Source organism: Panthera pardus, unplaced genomic scaffold (genome assembly GCF_024362965.1).
Source record: "Panthera pardus isolate Hobbes unplaced genomic scaffold, ASM2436296v1 HiC_scaffold_25, whole genome shotgun sequence".
NCBI lineage: Eukaryota > Metazoa > Chordata > Mammalia > Carnivora > Felidae > Panthera > Panthera pardus.
In genome coordinates, this window is record NW_026526821.1 from 5,679,346 (window position 1) to 5,700,069 (window position 20,724).

Here is a 20,724-nt window from a genome sequence, read left to right on the forward strand (position 1 = left end):
ATCCCATCATGGCTGTCCCTACCCACGGTAGCTGTGAAGAACGGGGCACCCGGATGGCAGAGAGGGGTCTGGCCCTCTAGGAAGGGAGCATTTATTGGAAATAAAGACATCGGCACCCTGGTTGATACACCAATATCTTCTGAGTCTGGGATGTTCCACCATGGGGTCCTGACCATCATATTTCCGGACATTCAAGGCTGGAAGTCAGACCCGGAGCCTGCACAACAGCTCCAGGGTGATCCCCAGCCCCACCACCCTGTGCCATCAGTCATCCCGCGACATCAACCCCTGACGAAGCGCAGCAATTAACAAAGCAAAATGTCACACAAACAACGGCCAAAAAAAAAAAAAAAATGCAAACCCACAAATGCCACCTTATAAATATTAGCGCGTGTAAGTTTGACATTTTTGCAGATAGTGACCGCACCGAGAAACTTCCACTCGCAGATTAGAGCCCCTATGAAAAATGTCCCGTGGTATCTCCAGGCGTGATTACCTAGAATAGACGTCAATAGCCATTACAGCCTTAATGTCTGTACTGACAATGCAGACTCAGAAGCGTTCCATCACACGAGATGAACATCGCGATGCCGCTAAGAGCACAGATGTCCTTGAAGCCTGCCCCTTCCGTCGCTTCTGCTCAGCTTAACTTCCACGCCTGGCCCCGTTCGGACTCCACCCTCAAGCAGCCAGACCTCGCCCCGCACTCCCCCGTGTCAGCAAAAGCAGCGGGAAGCGAACCGGTTTCTAAGCCGCCGATTCCCAGGATTCATCACTAAGACCCGGCACCCAGCTCCCACTGGCGCGAGGGCCCGTCGGTGCCCAGGCAAGGAGTCAGTAGTCTTCTGTCTCCGTTTATGTGACGGCTGCTGGTGCTTGGAAAATTGCCTCTAAATTCATCTTTCGAAAGCAACCCAAGTCCAGCCGAATTGCTGAAGGGCACTCGGTCCATAACTTCCTGACAGATTGCTGGAGACAGGCCAGAGACAACGCTCAGGAAGCAAGCACTCCTAAGGCTCTAAGTTAGGCCGTAGGACAAAAGGCGTACGGGTTCACTTGAACCCGGTCCACTCCGGTTCTCCGGAACGCTGTGTGTCCGGGAGGGGGGGGAGGGCGCGTTTGTTCATTTGCACAGGGAGCACCAGGGGGAAGGGTGAGCTGGGTGAGGTCTACTGTCGTCAAGGCCAAGAGCATCAGCTGTGCCTCACTCTGGTTCACGGCAGGAACTCAGGACTTAAACGCACATTGCTATTTGGATTCTTCCAGGTCATTCCGCAGATGGAGGCCGGGCACTGTTCAAGGCTCTGTGTGACGGGGCTGAACAAGACAGCCCTGGCCTCCTGGGGCTACGTCCCGAAGGCGAGCCAACAATAAACAGAATTCAGATAAAGGAGATTTTCAACTGCGGGATGTGTTCGAAATCATACGTTGGGGAGGGAGCGTTCTAATTCGCAGTCAGACAGGGGAGAGGGCAGTTGTGATAAGAAGGAGCCATCACGTTGACCTCTGAGGGAGGAGACCTCCCACGTGGGCACGGGTTTGGCATTTCCGAGGAAGCACGGGGCTGGAGCGTGGCACCAGTGGGGACACAGCTGGTGTGAGGTCTGAGCTGAGGCGGGAGCTGGGTGGGGTAGACGCTGGGAGCCAGGGTGGATGGAGCCTGCAGCCTGAAACGAAGGAGCCAGCACCTTGGCCTCCTTCTGGATCAAATGTTCAAGGTCAACAAACCAAAGACTGATTTCCTTACGCCTCAGCCCGGGCTGTTTAAAATAGTCAAGACTAGGGGCGCCTGGGTGGCTCAGTCGGTTAAGCGGCCGACTTCGGCTCAGGTCACGATCTCGCGGTCCGTGAGTTCGAGCCCCGCGTCGGGCCCTGGGCTGACGGCGCAGAGCCTGGAGCCTGCTTCCGATTCTGTGTCTCCCTCTCTCTGCCCCTCCCCCGTTCATGCTCTGTCTCTCTCTGTCTCAAAAATAAATAAACGTTAAAAAAAAAATAAAAAAATAAAAATAAAAGAGTCAAGACTAAATACATGCCCAGGGAGCATCTCCGTAAATGGTAACCGGATAAGAAAGTAATCCCAGCTCCCTGAGACCTGCAGAGGCAGACGGTCGCTTGCCCCGCCTCCACCTGGCCAGTCCTGTGACACCCCCTCCGCAGAGCGACACCTTTGCCGTCAGCAGATGGCAGGGCGACAGACCTCCGGATCAGCGGCGATCGCAATTACAATTATGAAGTCTAAAGCACTGCCCTAGGCTCTCTGCAGGGGACAAAGAGCCACGAGACAAGAATTAAAGGCAGAAAAGGACTTTTTTTTTCCTTTAAGTAAGCCGCACGCCCAGCATGGAGCCCGACGCAGGGGCCTGAACTCAGGACCCTGAGATCGAGACCTGAGCTGAGATCAAGAGTCGGACGCTTAACCGACTGAGCCACCCAGGCGCTCCAAGAAAAGGAGCTTCTAACATGTAAATTGTGGGGCCCCTGGGTGGCCGACGGGAAATGAGGGGCTTGGGCTCTGAACACAGTTGAAACGGTACGTAGTCTAAATTCCACGTGAAAGTCCCTCAAGACGCTTCACTAGGCTCTCAGTCTCAAGTCCATAGGTCTGGCATCGCCCAAGTGGGAAAAGCTCACTGTGTCTTTGGTCTGACCCGCTGACACAGCCGCCATGCAGCGGGGTGGGGGTGGGGGGCCTGGCAGGAGCCCTTGGGTGCCCCTCGCCACCCTGATTCCGTGCACACCTCCCAGCCCTGCGCCCTCAGCCAAGCTATCCACACCCCGCCCCCCAGGAGGTGACTGGAAGAAGCGAATGCCAACGCGGCTTTGGTGAGCCGAGGTGCGCTATACAAACATTCGTTATTGTCGTTTCCGAGCCCTCGTTTGAGAAAAACAACGACTTAATGAATTAATCGAGTGCTTCCAAGTGCTACCGAGGCGCCAACCGTCCAACTCCTCTCTCTGTGTTTTCTCATCCTGTGACTGCATAATGAGCGCCCATGGGAAAAGGTCCCAGAGTCGAGGTCACCAGCTGGCTTGGGCCAAATCTGGTTCCAGCGTCTATTTTGTTTGGTTCACAAGAGGGCGTCACATTTCTGTTAATTAGCTGCCACTGCTTAAAAATCAGGAGAGTTTGCTTACGCCAGGTCCTGGCTTCTCTAGAAAAACAAGACACGTGTGCACCTTTCTGTGGCTGCGGACGAGCCGGGAGCACTAATTCCCTTGGGGGAGGACACCCATCCCGCCTCTAGCGGCCGAGGGTCAGAGACTTGCCTGGTCCCTAAAGGCAAACGGCTTTGTCTCCCGCTCTCTGCATTTAAAAATGTGTGATTAATCCAGAACATATCCGTAACCTTGGGGTGCCTCGTGTAAGCGGTCACCGCCACGGGGCACCGGGTAGGGTTCTGGGGTGCAGAGAAGTGGATCTGCCCACGTGGCACCTCCGTGGGGCTCGGCAACGTGAGGCCTTGTTTCCCGGTCCCCGGGAACACCCGACCTCGGTCCCCGGCCCCGGTGCGCCCCGTTGTCAGAGGCTGCCTCCTGCGCAGGGAGGGCTGGGCACCCCCTGATTCTGCGAGCTGAGAGTCTTCTAGAACATGAGCTACTTAGGATCCAGTCGGTGTTATTTCAGTGACATCGGGCCTAGTGCAGGAGCCCAGACGGCCTTCCGATCTCGATGAGTCGGCGGGAGGCTTCGCACAGGTCGCTGTGTCCCGGGGAGGCCGGCACGGCTGCGAGGGGGCACGAGGGGTCCCCGGGGCGAGGGGGTGACCGGATGGCGCTGCCGGCTACACGGATCTACACGTGCCGCAGAACCACACACGCGTGCACAGGGGACTTTTTTTTGCAACGTTCTGTGAACCTATAACTATTTTCACAACCAAAAAATTGAGAAACAGAGCCAGAATCCTTATGGTGGTCTCTGTGCCCAAGCTCCCAGTTCGGGCTAATTCCGTGCAACCTCACAGACGTGGGGCCCGGCCTGCACGCGTGCACACACACACACACACACACACCCCAAGCCATGGCCCAAGGCCTTTGTGTGTGCAGAGCTCGTTGGCGGTTGGGAGGAGATACCCACCCCCTGTCGTTTACCAACATAGCCCTGTAAGCGATGTTCGAGCCATCTCCCAGGATCACTGGGCCCTCCCTGTGCCCCCTTCCCCTCTGCTCTTTCCCCCCCACGCCCCACCCCTTCAAACAACAAACCAACAACAAACGCAAAACCAAAACAGGTGAATTCTTCCCTTCTGACCAGAGCGGCTCAGTTACCGCGTAGACGGGTCCCCTTTCCACCCGCAGTACGCGGACGGCTCCGCCTCAGGAGTGCGGACCCGGGTCGCTCTAAACAGAGTCCTCTCCCCTCGGGTCAGAGGCAGCCTCTGGGACCCCCGTTTATCGGCCAGCACCGCCACACTCATCCAGAGCTTTCATCTGCTTTTCTTCTCTTTATTTTTTGAGAGACAGAGACAGAGCATGAGAGGGGGAAGGGCAGAGAGAGAAGGAGACACAGAATCCGAAACAGGCTCCAGGCTCCGAGCCATCAGCACAGAGCCCAACACGGGGCTCGAACCCCCAAATGTGAGATTGTGACCTGAGCCGAAGTCGGCCGCTTAACCGACTGAGCCACCAGGTGCCCCTCCAGCTGCTTTCCAAAGTGTTCACTCCTCCCTCCCTCCCTCCCTTCCCCCCTTCCCCCCTTCCTCCCTCCCTCCCTTCCCCCCTTCCTCCCTCCCTCCCTTCCCCCTTCCTCCCTCCCTTCCCCCCTCCCTCCCTCCCTTCCCCCCTCCCTCCCTCCCTCCCTTCCCCCCTTCCTCCCTCCCTCTCTTCCTCCCTCCCTCTCTTCCTCCCTCCCTCTCTTCCTTCCCTCCTCCCACAAATATTTGGCTGGGAGCACAGCCCTGAGGACCCCCGAGTGAAAAGCAGACTGTTCACAGTAGAAGAGCAGCATCTCAGCAGGCGGTCCACAGCCACGGATAGGGGCACCTGGGGGCTCAGTCGGTTAAGCATCTAGCTTCCACTCAGGTCACGATCTCATGGTTCGTGAGTTCGAGCCTCACGTCAGGCTCTGTGCATCAGGCTCTGTGCTGACAGCTCAGAGACTGGAGCCTGCTTCAGAATCTGTGTCTCCCTCTCTCTCTGACCTTCCCCTACTCTGTCTCTATCTCTCAAAAATAAACATTAAAAAAAAAAAAAAAAGAGCAGTGTCTCAGCAGGCAGCCCACAACCAAGGAGGGCAAAGCCACCTCTCCCGAGTCCTCTGTCACCCTAAACGTAGACCCTTGCCCCGAGCGAATACCGTCCCTTCGCCTTTCCAGAGTAACGATCCTGACTTTTCATTCTGTAGAAATGAATTTTGGGACGTGGGTCAGTCAAAAGCCAGAGCTACCCCCTGGGCAGACCAGGTAAACTCTGAACATAGTCTCAGCTCAGTCGGGGGGAGTCCACATTATACTGTTTTACTGTGACACGCGGCCTTTGCCCCTTCTACAAACGGAGATCTTGAAGGAACGTCAGACGCCTCTGACGTCAAACAATATCGACAGCGAAACGGAACGGTAAACCGAACCCACCGCTCGTTTGTTTTGGACACTCAGCTCCCAGGACCAGGTAAAACTATTGTGTAAAATGATTGCTCAACTCTCCGTTCGTGTTCATTCATTCGGCGGACAGCGGGCGAGTGCCTCACAGGTGGCGGGCGTCGATCCAGTCCCGGGGAGGGAGCAAACAGCAGAAGGTGACACGGAAAGGCCCCTGGCCCCGGGCGGAGCTGGCATTTTGGCAACATTTGTCATTAGCAGACCATGAGCATTCAGTCTGGGGGGAAGGTGCCAGCAACATTCAAAAGCTGAAGAAAACGGGGCTGCCAAAGGCCTATGGGGGTTTGGTGTTAAACAGAGAGATCAGGGGCGCCTGGGGGGCTCAGTCGGTTGATCACTCGATGTCGGCTCAGGTCATGACCTCCTGGTCCACGAGTTCGAGCCCCGCGTCGGGCTCTGGGCCGACGGCTCGGAGCCCGGAGCCTGCTTCGGATTCTGTGTCTCCCTCTCTCTGCCCGTCCCCCGTTCGCGGTCTGTCTCCCTCTCTCAAAAGTAAATAAGTATTTTTTTAAAAAATTTTTAAACAACACAACAAAAAAGCCACAGGGAGGTCAGGAAGGCCACGGGGAGGGGAAGGTTGAACACCGTCCCACAGGGGGTAGAGGAACAGCCACCCCGTTGAGGGAGCCGGGGACCAGAGGGATGGGGTCTCCGGGTGCAAGGGTACTAGTTTCTTGCTGCTGATGTAACACAGAGCCGCCCGCCGAGTGGCCTGAAGGGACACGCGTTTGTTCTCTCGCATTCTGGAGGCCGGGAGTCTAAAGTGAGTCAGCAGAACCACACGCCTCCTGGAGGCTCTACAGCAGAATCCGTTCCCCGGTCTTTTCCAGCCTCCCAAGGTGTCCACACGCTTTAGCTCCTGGCCCCTTCCTCCTCCTTTGAAGCCAGCAGTGCCCCCCCCCCCATCTCTCTCTGCTTCCATGACCACGTGTCCTTTTCTCTGGCTCTGTCCCTCCTGCCTCGTTCTTACAAGGCTCCTTGTGATGATACCGCACCCCCTCCCCCCCCAGCTAGAGATGAGGAAATCTCCCTGCATCAACATCCCTAACTTCGTCACGTCTGCAAAGTCCCCTTCGCCATGTAAGCTCACATAGTCACACACGCGAGGGAAGAGCCGAGTAGGAAAGAGGAGCGAGAGGCCCACGGTATTAAATGGCCCCGGAAGGTCGAGTAAGGCGAGTCCTGGGAACTGAGCATAAAGCCGTGACTTCGGGCTCACCTCTGACCTTGGCAGGAGCAACTTCCGTGGAAAGGAGGACATCCCCGAAGCGTCCTCGGCGCCAACGGGTGTCGAGCGTCACCGCCTTCCAGTTCTCGGCGTATCAGCCTCTGGTTAGCACACAGCCGGGCACCATCGAACCCTGCCACCAAATCTAGACCTTTCTCTAGTGCTAAACCTCTTTGAGAAATACACAAATGTAAAAAGGAGCTCTCCATCTGCCCTGTGCCAGAAGATTTAGGGATGGCGTTCTTTGGGTTGTGTCGGTTTGTTTTTAAAGTTTATTTATTCATTTTGAGAGAGAGAAAAAGCACGAACGGGGGAGGGGCAGAGAGAGAGGGGAGAGCGAGAATCCCAAGCGGCGTCCGCACAGGCGGTGTGGAGCCAGACGCAGGGCTTGAACTCACGCACTGTGAGACCGTGACCTGAGCTGAAGTCGGACGCTTAACCGACTGAGCCACCCAGGCGCCCCAGGAGATCACCTCTTCTTCTGCACCAGCTAAAGGTACTACTTAAAGAAATTATGCAGAGAAAAAAAGTCCTTCATATTGGCTCCTTCAGCCCCCCAGCCCCCAAATTAACCACCGTTAATGGGCTGGAGTACGCATATCCAGATTTCTCCCCCAAGATGTTTGTTGTCAGACTCCCTTTAACCAGACTAAATGTAATAAAGCTTTTACTTATGATCTATTTATTTCCCAAATGCTGCTTCTCGTACAAGCAGGACAAGGCAGAAATTTTAAGGATAAAGTTCTAGACAGTTCCGGAACACCTGGAACACGTTTGCACGATAGTCACATTCCCCTGCTTGGACCCTGCCTCTTCCCTTCTCAGGAACATTCTACACAATTTTAAGAATTCTTTTCTGTGCCTCCTGTGTCCCCAAACGCCTCACCCCTGTGGCCAAGTCCATGAGTGATTCCGAGCTGCTCATTAAATAAAAGTACATACGCTCTGTGTTCACACCGAAGTTCAAAGTGTAACGATCCGTATAAAAAACAACGTTTGCCCAACAGGTTGGCTGGCGTGTTCGAAAACGGACACTCCTTTGCCACCCATTGGCTGAAATCAGTGATAGCAAAAACACTTTAGGCAGAGGAGCTAGGCTGTTTATGTACTTTTTGGGTACAAGTTATCTTTATGACTTGGGGGAAGCCCAACGCATCATTAAGAGTGGATTAAATCGCAGTTCACATACCAGTTGTTATCAGGCTTCAGAGTAACATAAATAAATAGAACAGCCAGCCGCGCGGAAAGAAGAAAAAGTTGGGGCCTCCTCTCCGATCCTAGCATCGGACAAAGTAGTAATTAACTCTCCTCCTCTTCCTGAGAATTGAGCACGTTTCTTAGCCTTTCTGTTCTTTTCACTGGAAAAAAGGGGGTTGTGACATCGCCCCCTCCTAGGTTACCCGGATGACTCGAGAGCTAACTCAGGCCAAGTGCTTAGCTCCCTCGGCTCACGGCCCCTTCCCGGTGTAGACCTGACGACAATTCCAGCCTTTCTCACACCATGTCATCATTGAGGTCTTTTACCCCTTGGGAACTTCAGATACCGAAGCGCTTACCACGTGCCTCGGGAAGATTCTGCGCTCAGGTCAGGGGCCTAGGGAGCTGTTGAGCGGCAAGGCTGGTGACACTAAACTTGAGAAGCACAGAGCAGACAGAAGAATCTCGAAAGACGGCGGTAGCACCCGCTGGCCTCCCTCGTTCCCTGCTGCCCTACAGGACCCTGACTTATTTCTAACTTCCAAGGTAGTTTTATAGCGGCCATTTCGCTATCTCTGTTTAAATCTATGACATTTCTGAGTAGCATTATGGATCATATCCGTCCCACACGTGGGACATGCCTGCTTGGTCGCAAGCATGCCCTGGAGGTAATGCTGGTAAGCCAAGAGAGCCTCTGAACAGAAGGTACTCGAACATCTGCTTCCCGCAGCCAAGCCCTAGCGTGGCCTTCCCCACCTGCTGTATTTTGTGTGCTATGCACCATATACTCGGCCAGGACCCTTCTCTGCTTGGAGCCACGCTGGCTGACCGAGGGCTGATGACACGGACCCCCCCCCCCCAGGGAACAATACCGCCCCAAACGCTAAAACGACAATGTTACAGAGGGCTGCGAGAACCTTCAAGGAACCCGCCGGGCGGGCAGGGGACCCAGGACAAAAGGCATCGTAAGCATCACTATCAGGGGAGGCAAGTGACCGGCAATTCTACGACAGGCACTGGGTGAACCCGGGCTGGCCCATCACCACCCTGGGCACCGTGAGGAGACGAAGGAGCACTTGCCTCCGGGAGAGGATATGCCATAGCCACGGGCACACCGGGGGCCACCTACGACGCGCAAAGCAAAGCTCCGGGTTCGAGGCCCAGCAGACACACAGCCCAGTTTACGTCTGTCGAGGCCACTTGAGGGGTAAGTAGGAGGTGGGTCAGAATGGAGCGGGGACCGGGAATCGCTGGAAAAAGGTTTGCAAAGAGGGACAGGGGAGGGCAGATCAAGGAAGGAACGGAGGCGAATCTGAGGAGTGTGAGTTTGACGGGAAGGTCGTGGGCCCAGGAGTTAATTGTTTATTTCATTCTAGACTAAATGCAGGCAACCTGCCTCGTGCTCTATCTCGATGCCCTAAGCAGCAGGGATCGTGAGTCCACCTGGCAGAAAGCTCTGCACACGCTCAGGGACAAATGGGATCCCACCTCTTACATTTCTAGTCTCCTGGGCTCCCCGGGCCTTTTGGCAGAAAGCCAGCATCTCCCTCCTGGGGTGTCTCCCTCCAAATGTTATCCGCCAACACAGGGAGGTCTGTGGAGTCCGAAGGGAAGAGTCAGTTCAGATTCCACAGGGAACGGGGATCGGAGCAGCGCGTACTTACAGCCAGTTGTGGCCCAAAGATGCCGACACCGCTAAAATGTGACCTTGACTTTCCAGATTCTTCCAGAGACTGCCAGACGTGCCCACTGCCTTGGGATCGAGTCCGGGCTACACGGCGGCTCCAAACACCGTTGCCCAGATCTTTTAACCCCATCCACAGGCACAGTCAGGCTGGCAGCCTGGCCCGGGAACGCTGTTTCAACGTCGGCCACCTCACGGCCCCGACGGTGGTTTTCCTTCGTCGTGATCCACTCGCCAAGGCTCCTCTCCTTTCCCTGGTCAGTGGGGCTGCCTGGACCCTCCTGAAGGAAGGCGACCTTCTGAGGTGTCCCCTCAGAGGCCCCTCAAACAGGGCCCCTCAGAGGCTCCAAAGGGGTTTTCCTTGGCCAGCCCCCTAATGGGTTCCAAGATGGCTTCCCCTGGTGGCTCCCAAGAACGTCTGCCAAGAGGAAAGAAAACAAATACAATCTTTGGGGCAACTTCCCACTTCAGGAGCAAAGTTTAGAAAACCGTAGGTTTGTCTCTTCTGCTTTACCTCCTGCCTCCCTTCCATCCATGTCACCCTCCCCGCCCCACCCAGGCAGCTCTCTTCCTGCCGTATCTCCTTGCCACCCCCCTACCCCCCGCTCATCTCTCCCTGTCTCTCCTTAAGCCCCTACATTTCTCCTCCAAGTCTACCTTGGTTTCCCCTCTCCATGGCCATCCTCCCACTTGGCCTTATATCTCCTTTAAAATTTTCATTTTTAATTGGTAGTTGAAATTTCTTTTCTTTTTTAATATATTTTTTAGTGTTTATTCACTTTTGAGAGAGAGCGACAGAACACGAGCAGGAGAGGGGCAGAGAGAGGAGACACAGAACCCGAAGCAGGCTCTAGGCCGCTCTAGGCTCTAGCTGTCAGCCCAGAGCCCAACGCGGGGCTTGAACCCACGAACCATGAGATCGTGACCTGAGCCGAAGTCGGACGCCCAACCGACAGAGCCCCCCAGGGGCCCCAGTAGTTGAAATTTCTAATCACAAATTTGTGGCCTAAACACTGGCAAAACTTTCTAGCCGCATGAGTGTTGGAGCGATAATGCAAAATTACCAGAGAAGGCACTAAGTAGGTGGGGGTTGTTCAAGCAGAAAAACTCATTTAAATGATCTAAAAGCGGTTGTTAGAACACGCTGTTTTCCCACGACCTTCAAAGAACTATCTCCCCCGTGGAGTACACTTATCGTAACAGAAACCCCAGACACAGTATTTAAAACCGGCGATCCGAGAATCTAAGTCACAAAGGCATTACTGCCGAGTTCGAGCCCTGCATCAGGCTCTGTGCTGACAGCATGGAGCCTGCTTGGGATTCTCTCTCTCCCTCTCTGCCCCTCCCCCATTTGCACTCTCTCTCTCAATCTCTAATTAAACAATAAACTTAAAAAAAAAAAAAGAAAGAAAGAAACTATTTCTCCTCTGAGGCTTTGGAAACCCATCAGAGCCTTCTCCTCAAGACTGTCGTCTCCTGCGTTGTCTGTACAGAACCCCCTCCCCCCATCATCCAAATAAGTTTATGCGCAATCAGCAAACAAGAAAATTCCATTAAAATTGTATTCAAATCTTGAAAAAAGTGAAAACAAAATGGGATGATTCCCTGGAATGTTGTAAAACCATACCTTAAAAAAAAAAAAAAAACCAATCAACGTACGGCAGACTATCTGAATCACCCTTCGCTCCAAACTTGCATCGATTTTGGACCTAGCTGAAGACACCAACCAACTCCTTCTGGAGACCATCAAAATTATTAATTTCCATTAAAAAGAATTCATTGAGGTGAAATTCGCACACCAGGCAAGCCGCCCTTTTAAGCGAAAAGCCCGGCGGGCGGCGCACGGCGCGCTCCTGCCTGGTCCCTTTGTCCTTCGCTTTCCCCCGCCTTCTCCCGCCCGCCCTGAGATGTTGGGGAAAGAACTTGGTAAGGTCTGGAAGGTCTGGAGATCGGGAGAAGACGCCAGCTGATCTGCAGCTCCCACTCCCGCCCGAGCCCAGCCCTCCCTCCCCTCCACGCTCCCACCAACCCCACCGGCTCCACCCTGCTTCCTTCTTGCCCCCTGTGTCTCCTCCCCGGTGCCCCTTCCTACCTCTCCCCTTCTGTTCCATGGACTTCCACGCCCCACCCTTGTCTGGGCTCCCTGCCATTCTCTGTCCCGCTCACCAGAACCTCCGGAGCCCCCCCCACCCCGCCACGGGCTCCCCCACTACCCATCCACCGCCCCTGCCCATCTACCCACTCCGTGCTTCCCAACTCCTCAGAGTTCTCCCTCCCTGGCACGCCCCCACCTTATCCACGCTCCTACCCCAAGTCTCTGCTCTGCCCCCCCCCCAGGTGGTCCCTCTACTCCCCCTTCCCATCCACCTGCCCCCGGGATCTCTCGGCGCCCCCTGCAGGTCCCGCCGGACGTTCCCTCCTCGTGCATCCCCCCCCCCCCAGGTGCCCCCACCACTCCCCTTTCCCATCCACCTGCCCCCGGGGTCTCTCGGCGCCCTTTGCAGGTCCCATTTCCCTCCCTCGTGCATTCCCCTCCCCCCATCTTAGTCCCTCTCCCACCCAGGTGCCCCCACTACTCTGCCCCTAGGGTCTCTCCGCGCCCCCTGCAGGTGCCCATATGCTTTCCCCCCATCCGTCCCCCGTGTGCCCCTTGCAGGTGGCCCCCATTTCCGCTCCATATCTATCCGGGTCTCAGCTCCCCCTGAGGGTGCCCCTCCCCTTCCAACTCCCCCATCGTCCCTTGCATCATCCCTCTCCCCTGGCTCCGCCCCTTGCACGCTGAGCCCCTCTTTCCCGCCCAGCCCAGCGCCTGCGCGCTGCTGCATCGACCCTCGCATCCAAGCGGCCTGCGAGCTGCAGGCGGTAGCTGGCGGCACAAGGCTCGCGGCTGGCTCGAGGTGGAGGCCACCCCGCGTCTAGACGGGGTGGGCTTGGGGCCCAGGCCACGCCTGCCGGGTGAGGGGCCCCCCCTGGGGCTGGACGCCAGGCCCCTCCGGGACACAGGCTGGTGCCACGTGGGTGTGGGCGGGCAGGGCTGGGGAGGGGGGCCCCGGGCTAGGCGTGGAGGGCCGGCGTCGGGTGGGACCGGGAGTGGGGGCGCCCCGAATGCCCAGGGTGTGCGTGCCCGGGGCTGAAGCTTGCTCTGCCGAGATTGCGTGGGCTCCAGGCCCAAAGTCCAGGCGGCACAGACGGCGCTCGATCTGGACGTGCCACGTGGTGGAAAGTTTGCTCGGGCCCCCCCCTTGCACATGCATTTGCTGAAAGCCCACTCAGACCCGAGCTTTCTAGGCCTAGCGGCGTGCACGGCCCCGGACCCTGCTAAGCGCCCCCCACCCCCCTTTGCCAGGCCTGGAACGTGCATTTGCCAAAAGCCGACTTCAGGCCCAACCCCGTGGGTTCTAGAATCTTCTGGACTAATGCCGGCTTTAGCTTAAACCCTGTTTAGGCTCAGCCTCTTCCAGGCCTAGGCTGAATCAACTTAGCCCTGACTCGCAGGAGGCCAGGACCTTGGCATGCCTTGATCGAACCGCCCTGTGCCCTACCAAGACGGCTCGCTTCTTTCTTACACAGGCCACGTCACGATGGCAGGGACTGAGCTCTCCGTCCCTTCTGAGCAGTTTACCAAAATCAAAGAATGGGAGTTGATGCCGGCAAAAGCCCTGGAAGTGGTGCAGGAAGAGGGAGCGTGCAGAGGGAGGGAACACCTGGGCCCCGGAAATGTGGAGGCCCAGGGCACCTATGGGCTCCTCCAGCCCAAGATGCTGGAGGGGAAGCGGGAGCTGGTGCTCACCACGGAGGAGAGCGAGAAGCACATCGTGACCCTGCAGACGGTGCACTTTTCCTCCGAAGACGTGCAGCTACAGGACGTCGGCTGGCTGACACCGCAGGGCCGGGAAGGGGTGCAGGGGGCGGTCCGGCAGGCCAGCGGCGGGGAGCAGTCTCTGCTGTGGCTGGGCGAGGGGTCCCAGCAGTGCGTGGCCATTAGCATCCAGGAAGACGCGTGCACTTTGCAAGAGCTGGAGGTGATGCAGCTTCACGTTCTGGAGGGCAGTGTGGCCGCGGCCAGCGAAGACACCAAGTTTGTGGTGAGCTTGGCCGAAAGCACCGGGTCGGTCAAGGTACGGCCGGTTTTAATAAACAGACCCTGTACATAGAGGGAAAACTCCCAGCGGCTTTTCTTTTTTTGTGGTTGTTTTTTTAAAAGTGGCTCTTGGTGCGGTATTGGGTATGGACAAGCAGTTTAAAAATTGCACTTTAAAATTAAGCACGGTAAAAATAATGCCCTGGGAAGATCTCGGGAGACCTTATGTTCTTTTCTTTCTTTTTCTTTTTTTGCTTTAATGTTTATTTTTGAGAGCGAGAGAGAGAATGTGGGGAGGGGCAGAGAGAGAGGGAGACACAGAATCCGAAGCAGGCTTCAGGCCCCCGAGCCGTCAGCACAGAACCCGATGCGGGGCTCGAACCCACGAACCGTGAGACGTGAGATCGTGACCTGAGCCGAAGTTGGGTCGGTCGCTCAATCGACTGAGCCACCCAGGTGCCCCCTTCATGTTCTTTTCTAAGGGGTTAAAAAATTAGATTAGAATATTACAGGGTGCTGTGCGTGTGTTTTGTTTTGTTTTAAAATTGTGTGACATTTTCTTACCAAAACCCTTGGTGCTTAGTAGTTATGGCTTAAGCATTTTGGTTGCACTGAATAATCTGTGCTTCTTTGTTTTTTGTTCTTTACGTATTCTGCGGTTTCATCCCGGCAAAGAGTTTTATCGATTGTCATCGAGAGTATAGTATTTGTGTGAATACTCATTTTTGTTTATCAGCTTGAGAAAGGTCAGGGGGAGGACCAGCCGTCTGCTGAAGGAGGGTTCCGCGCCCAGACCCAGGAGCAGTTCTTTCTCGTGGAAGCCAAGCCTGGAGACGAAGGAAGTGACGAAATTGTTCTGACAATTTCAAACTTAAACGTGGGAGAACAGGAAGACAGACCTGCCTCCGGTCAAGGCCGTGCTGAAAAAGCCAACTCTACAAACAATCAGAAAAAGGCAAAGGGTAGGCCGGTTCGCTTAGCGTAAGAGACCCTGCGTCCCAGGGGGGCTGTGCTTTTCCTTCAGGGGAACGGGATGGGGGTTGAAATTTTATGGGGTCGCCTTTCGGTTGGCTTCCGAAATGTCAGGAAACGGCAGAAAGTTGAAGCTAATGGTCTGTATGGGGAATCGAACCCCAAAGAGCTTTGTGTCTCGGACAGAAATGTTCTAAAGGCACTGTAAAAATAATTCTGCCAAGTGCTGCGTGAGAACAGAGAAGGTGGGCCCTGATCTGCCCCTAGTTTGCAGCCGGCGGGTGGAAGCAGGGGAAGGCGGGGGCAGGGGAATGCAGGGCTGATGAAGGTGAGGGCGAGGGCCTGGGGGCCGGGAGAAGGGGTGATGTCCACAAGGCAGCAGAGCATCTGATGTTAGGCAAGGCTCAGGGAGAGGACTCAGAAACCATTAAGACGGGATCGCCATTCCAGGCGGCAGGAGATGGCCCATGGGGGTAGCTCCAGAAGTATGTGCCTTCGTAAAGTGGACGGCTCCCGGAGAGCCCCACGGTGGGTGCCCAAAGAGGGTGATGAGATCAGGTTAAGAAGGACCTTGAAGCTCTCTTAGAGTCACATTAAAACCCAGGTTGCCTGGCGGCCGCCCACAGAATAAATTGACCCTCAAAAATTGTTGAGCTTTTTAGAAAATACCAGGGTCTCACTTACTTAATCAAGAGAGTTGGTCCCTCAAATCTCAGTTTCTAGCTCATTTCTGCAAAGTCAAATCTGGCAACGCTCGGCTGTTTCCTCTCAGCCGCAGGTGGCCGGGGTGGGGAGGTGACTCAGTTTCAAAAGTCACTTAACCTGATCTTAACCTGTGGGTAGAAGCATTCATTTGGGTTTATCGCCTCTGGCCCCAGCAGGGGGTTGAGTCTGCAACCTTTGCTATGATGTGTGTCCCCGTATATAGCGTTTCTCCTGTATTTAAAGCAGGAGATTGTACCCCCAAATTCCCAATTCCTAGCTCGCTTTATTTTTAATATGTTCACAATTTTGTGCAACCCTCACCACTAATTCCAGGCTATTTTCATCCCCCGAAGTATTCCCACGTAGCATCGGGACGTTCTGGACATTTCCCTTACATGGACTCATGCACCTAAAACACGTGCCCCTTTGTGTCTGGGTGTCTTCCCTTGGCCTGATGTTTGCAAGCTTCGCCCACGTTGCAGCATTTGTCAGGGCTTTGTTCCTTCGTTCCTGAGTCGCACTGCGTCGCGGGTACAGCCTATTTTGTTCCCATCCGTCCACCCATCGCCAGAGTGCCGCCGTGAACGTTCGCGCGCAGGCTTTTGTTGGAATGCTTCCTCTCTGTTCTTCCGGTTGCAACTCGCGGTTGCAGCTGCCCCGATTTACAATCCCACCAGCGGTGTCAGGGGGTTCCAGTGTCTCCCCGTCCTTGCTGACACTTAACTTCCCGTCTTGAAACCACGATAGCCATCCTAGTGGATGTAAAGAGTTATCTCATCGTGGTTTTGATTTGCATTTTCCTGGCGCCTGATGATGTCGCATATATTTTGATGTGCTTATTGGCCACTCGTAGGTCTTCTCTGGAGGAACGTCTGTTGAAATCTTTTATTTTTTAATTGGCGCCTGTATTCGTTGCCCGGTGCCTGCCGTAACAAAATACCGCAAGCTGGGTGCCGTAAACGACAAAAAATGGATTCTCTCGTGGTCCCAAAGGCTGGAAACCTGAGATCGAGATCATGCTGTTGGAAGGTTCTAGGAAAGAACATGTTCTGTGCCTTTTTCTTAGCGTCTGGCCGTTGTCACAATCACGACATTTTTTGGCTTACGGATATATCACTGGTGTCTGCCCATGTTGTCACGTAAAACTCTCCTTCCCTGTGTGTGTCTCTCTCTCTCTCTGTTTCTTCTGTTCTCACTCGGGTACCAATCATGCTGGATTAGGACCCACCCTCATCCGGCATGATCATCTAAACGTGATGACATCTACAAAGGTCCTATTTGCAGGTAAGGTCACAGTTACAGACATTTGCCGTTAGGATTTCAGTGTATCTTTTTGGGGAACGCAGGTCAACCCATGAACCTTCTATTCCAAGTTTATTGGGTGTTGTTGGAATTCGTAAAGTGCTTTTTTCTGAAGCTGTTGAGATGACCGCGTTTTCCTTCCCCTTCCTTTTGTGAATATGGCGTGTTGCACTGCTTGGTTTCCATACGTCCCACCACCCTTCCATTCCTGGGATAAATTCCACTTGGTCCTGGTGCACAATCCTTTTAATAAGCTACTACTGGGTTTGGTTTATTGGAATTCTACTGAAGATTTGAAGATGGGTGTCTTTGGTGTCTGAGTAATGCTGGCCTCATGGTCGGGTCCTACTTTTTTGTGCCTGAACTTTGAAAAAGGATTGATGTTAATTCCTTTTTTTTTTTTTTTTTTTACATTTTATTTATTTTTGATAGAGACAGAGCACGAGTGGGGGAGGGGCAGAGAGAGACGAAGACAGAGAATCGGAAGCAGGCTCCAGGCTCCGAGCCGTCGGCACAGAGCCCGACGCGGGGCTCGAACTCACGAACCGCGAGATCGTGACCTGAGCCGAAGTCGGACGCTTAAGCGACTGAGCCACCCAGGCGCCCCAGGATTGATGTTAATTCTTTAAGCACCTGGTAGAATTCTCCAGTAAATCCCTCTGGTCCTAGGGATCTCTTTGTGGGTAGTTTTTTTGATGAATGACTCAATCTCTTTGTTTGCTATAGCGCTATTCCGATTTTCTGTTTCTTCTGGAGCCAGTTATGGTGGCTTGTGTGTTTCTAAGAATTTTCCATTTTCTCTGGGTTATCTGGTTTGCTGGCAGACAGTGGCTCGCAGTATTCTCTTACAAGCTCTGTCCCTCTGTGAGGTCGGTAGTAATGTCCCCACTTTCCCTTCCTGCTTTTGCTTATTTGACTTGTCTCGTTTGTTTCCCAGTTGCAAGTCCGGGTAAAGGTTTGTCAGTGGTGATCTTTTCAAAGAACCTATTTTTGCTTTCATCAGTTCTGTTGTTTTTCTGTCTTCGATCTCATTTATCTCCACTCCAGTCTTCATGATTTCCTTCCTTCTGCTAGCTCTGGGTTTAGATTTCTCTTACTTTTCTAGTTCCTCAGGATGTGAAGTTAGGTTATTGACCCGAAATGCTTTTTCTTTTTTCACGTAGGTGTCTACAGCTAAAACTTCTCCTCCGAGCACTGCTTTCGCTACATGCTATAAGCTTTGGTGTGCTGTGTGTCACTTCCATTCAGCTCGGAGCATTTCGCAGTGGCTTTGTGATGTCCTCTTTGACCCATCGGTCACCTGTGAGCGTGCTGTTTAATTTCCACACGTGTGAATTTTCCAAGCTTCCTCCTGTTACCGATTGCCACTTTAGTGCCATCACGGTCAGAGAGCATATGATTTCTATATTTTTAAATTTGTTGACGCTCGTTTTGTGGCCTGACACGTGGCTTTTCCTGAGGAAGTTTCCGTTTGCACGTGAGGAGAATAATGTCCACCGTGCTGGTGTTGAGTGGTGTTCTGTAGATGTCTGTTACGTCTGTTTGGTTGATGGCGGGGGGTCTTCTGTTTCCTTGCTGATCCTCTCCATTGTTGAAAGTAGGGTGTTGGAATCTCCAAGCGCCTCTCTCCACCTTCACTTCTGTCAATTTTTGCTTCAAGTATTTTGGGACTGTGTCATGGGGCGCGTATATGTTTATAACTGTCCTACCTTTGTGATAGATCGAGTCTGTTATCGTTATATAACGTCCTTAATTGTCTCTTGGAACACTATTTGCCTTAAGTCTGTTTTGTCTATTGCTAGAGTTGCCTCAGCTCTTCCGGTCACCGTTTGCATGGAACGTCTCCTGTTGGGTTACCGTATTACGCGTAAAAAAAAAAACCAAAAAAAGGATGTACCGAGTGACTTTGATGTGTTTCAGTGGAATTTCAACATCGAAACGAAAGATTTTTCCAAATACACAGACTCTGTATCTTCTTCCTGCAGAAGCAAAACGACCCTTCTGCTGTGATAGCTGCGTGTTCACCTCTTCTAGAATTTCGAGTTTTAATCGTCATATGAAAACTCACAGCACCGAAAAGCCCCACATGTGCCACCTGTGCCTGAAAGCTTTCCGCACGGTCACTCTTCTGCGGAATCACATCAACACTCACACAGGTAAACCAGGGGAGAAGAATTATTTCCCATGAAGGATGCGTGTTTAAGGTTTACGTACGAATGCGAATCCACCTATCTGCACTTGAGAGTAACGTGTCTGTTTCAACCCCTTTGGTTTTGTCTTCTTCGATTGTGCTTAAAAACATCGAGTGTTACGAAGATTTTCTTCTCACACGTGTCTGGGGGTAGTTAGGGTTTACAGGACCTCTTCTTCATTGTTAGAGCGTTTTGAAACGGAGTCTAATTGATAGGTTATAAATCCCTAGGGATATTTGTGGCGAAATCTTATCTGAAAAGGCTGAACTTGTGATTTTACAGGAACCAGGCCCTACAAGTGTGGTGACTGTGTCATGGCATTTGTCACCAGTGGAGAACTTGTCCGACACAGACGTTATAAACACACTCACGAGAAACCCTTTAAATGTTCCATCTGCAAGTATGCCAGTGTGGAAGTAAGTCCGTCCTTGTCCGTAGGGCTTTGTGGCATTCTTTCTAACTTGACACGGGGCGCCTGAGTGGCTCAGTTGGTTAAGTGTCCGACTTCAGCTCAGCTCACGATCTCATGGTTTGTGAGTTCAAGCCCCACGTCGGGCTCTCTGCTGACAGAGTTTGGAGCCTGCTTCAAAGCCTCTGTCTCCCTTTCTCTCTCTCTGCCCCTCCCCTGCTCACACTCTGTGTCTCTCTCAAAAATAAACATCAGACAAGAAATTTAAAAAGTTGACGCAAAAGTTAAGTCACACTAACAGAATCTCTTACAAAATAGGTTTCGCTAAAGGTATTATTCGTAGGAAATCTATGTGGGAAATGATACTCGTTTTTATTTTATACGTTTAAAATAGAAAATTGGATTTTTTTTTTTTTATTACCAACTCGTGAAAGCAACATGAAAGGTGTACGAATTACAAATATAATCACTTTTACTTGGGAAATAATTCTCAAGTGTGTTAAGTTCTGTCCGGTGTTCTGTGGAGTGTAGTCAGTTCTACAAAATCAAAATGTATTTGCTCTGACATAGAACACAGATTCAGTGTGGGTTTTTGCTGCAATTTTGGACCTTACCTCCGGGGCCCCTGGTCAGATAAAAAGCGACTTGTGTTGAGCATTCAGACACGGCCCGTTTCCTGTCTTAATTACAGACAGACCACCTTTCTCAGATTTCCAATTATGTGTCGTGTTCCTTTGAATTCTCTCGTATTTATACCTTCTGGCAGGCCTAGCTGCACCCTAAATGAAATGACAGAAGAATGTGACACTTCCTTTCCAGCGTCAGGTCTCTGCGGTCACCGTTTAAGGACTCGGCCCTCTGTCCTGAGTCTGAGCCCAGTTGGGAAGGGATCACACACGCAAAAGGAACGGAGTTAAAGGGGAGGCCTCAAGTTTAAATACAGTCATGGCGCAACCGTGTTTCATCAACTAGGAAAGTTGGCGCACGGGGTCAGGATTTGGTTCAGGAATTCTTTTCCCCCCACTGTTACTATTTTTAAAAAGGATTTGCCATCGGAGTTAAAGGTGGTGGCTGCGTGTGGAAACCCCGAGAGGAGGTTTCAGGACTCAAAGCCGCCTGAGGACCCGAGGCCCGGAGTGGCCCCGTCGTTGGTGTCCTTCTGGCTCTCCGAGCAAGCTCGTGTGTTGGCAGAGGCCCTTCTCGGGGGTGGGCAGTCCGCGTGCAGCCCGAGGGCTGGTCGGCCTCGACAGAGGGACCCCCCAGCCGCTGCCATCACCCCTTTTGTGTGGTTTCCAAGCCTTTCCCTGCTGCTCGGTTCTGAGCGGGGAGCCGCCTGGGCCCCCCTTACCATCCCTTGACG

At 53.3% G+C, this 20,724-nt stretch overlaps 1 protein-coding gene and 1 long non-coding RNA gene across 2 annotated transcripts in view; both read left to right on the forward strand.

Moving 5' to 3' along the window:
- Positions 1 to 8,168: 8,168 nt before the first annotated feature.
- On the forward strand, positions 8,169 to 9,948 carry LOC109253485 (uncharacterized). The gene is made up of 3 exons (XR_002074420.2): positions 8,169 to 8,565; positions 9,033 to 9,226; positions 9,740 to 9,948. It is a non-coding gene; the product is annotated as an uncharacterized LOC109253485 (long non-coding RNA).
- Positions 9,949 to 13,278: 3,330 nt separating this feature from the next.
- Positions 13,279 to 20,724, forward strand: part of CTCFL (CCCTC-binding factor like) — a 29,198-nt gene continuing 21,752 nt past the window's right edge. Inside the window, exons 1-4 of the mRNA XM_053890113.1 lie at positions 13,279 to 13,821; positions 14,521 to 14,746; positions 18,749 to 18,919; positions 19,238 to 19,371. Of these exons, the coding sequence (XP_053746088.1) occupies positions 13,285 to 13,821; positions 14,521 to 14,746; positions 18,749 to 18,919; positions 19,238 to 19,371 (1,068 nt within the window). The 5' untranslated portion in view covers positions 13,279 to 13,284. The remainder of the gene's footprint in view (positions 13,822 to 14,520; positions 14,747 to 18,748; positions 18,920 to 19,237; positions 19,372 to 20,724) is intronic.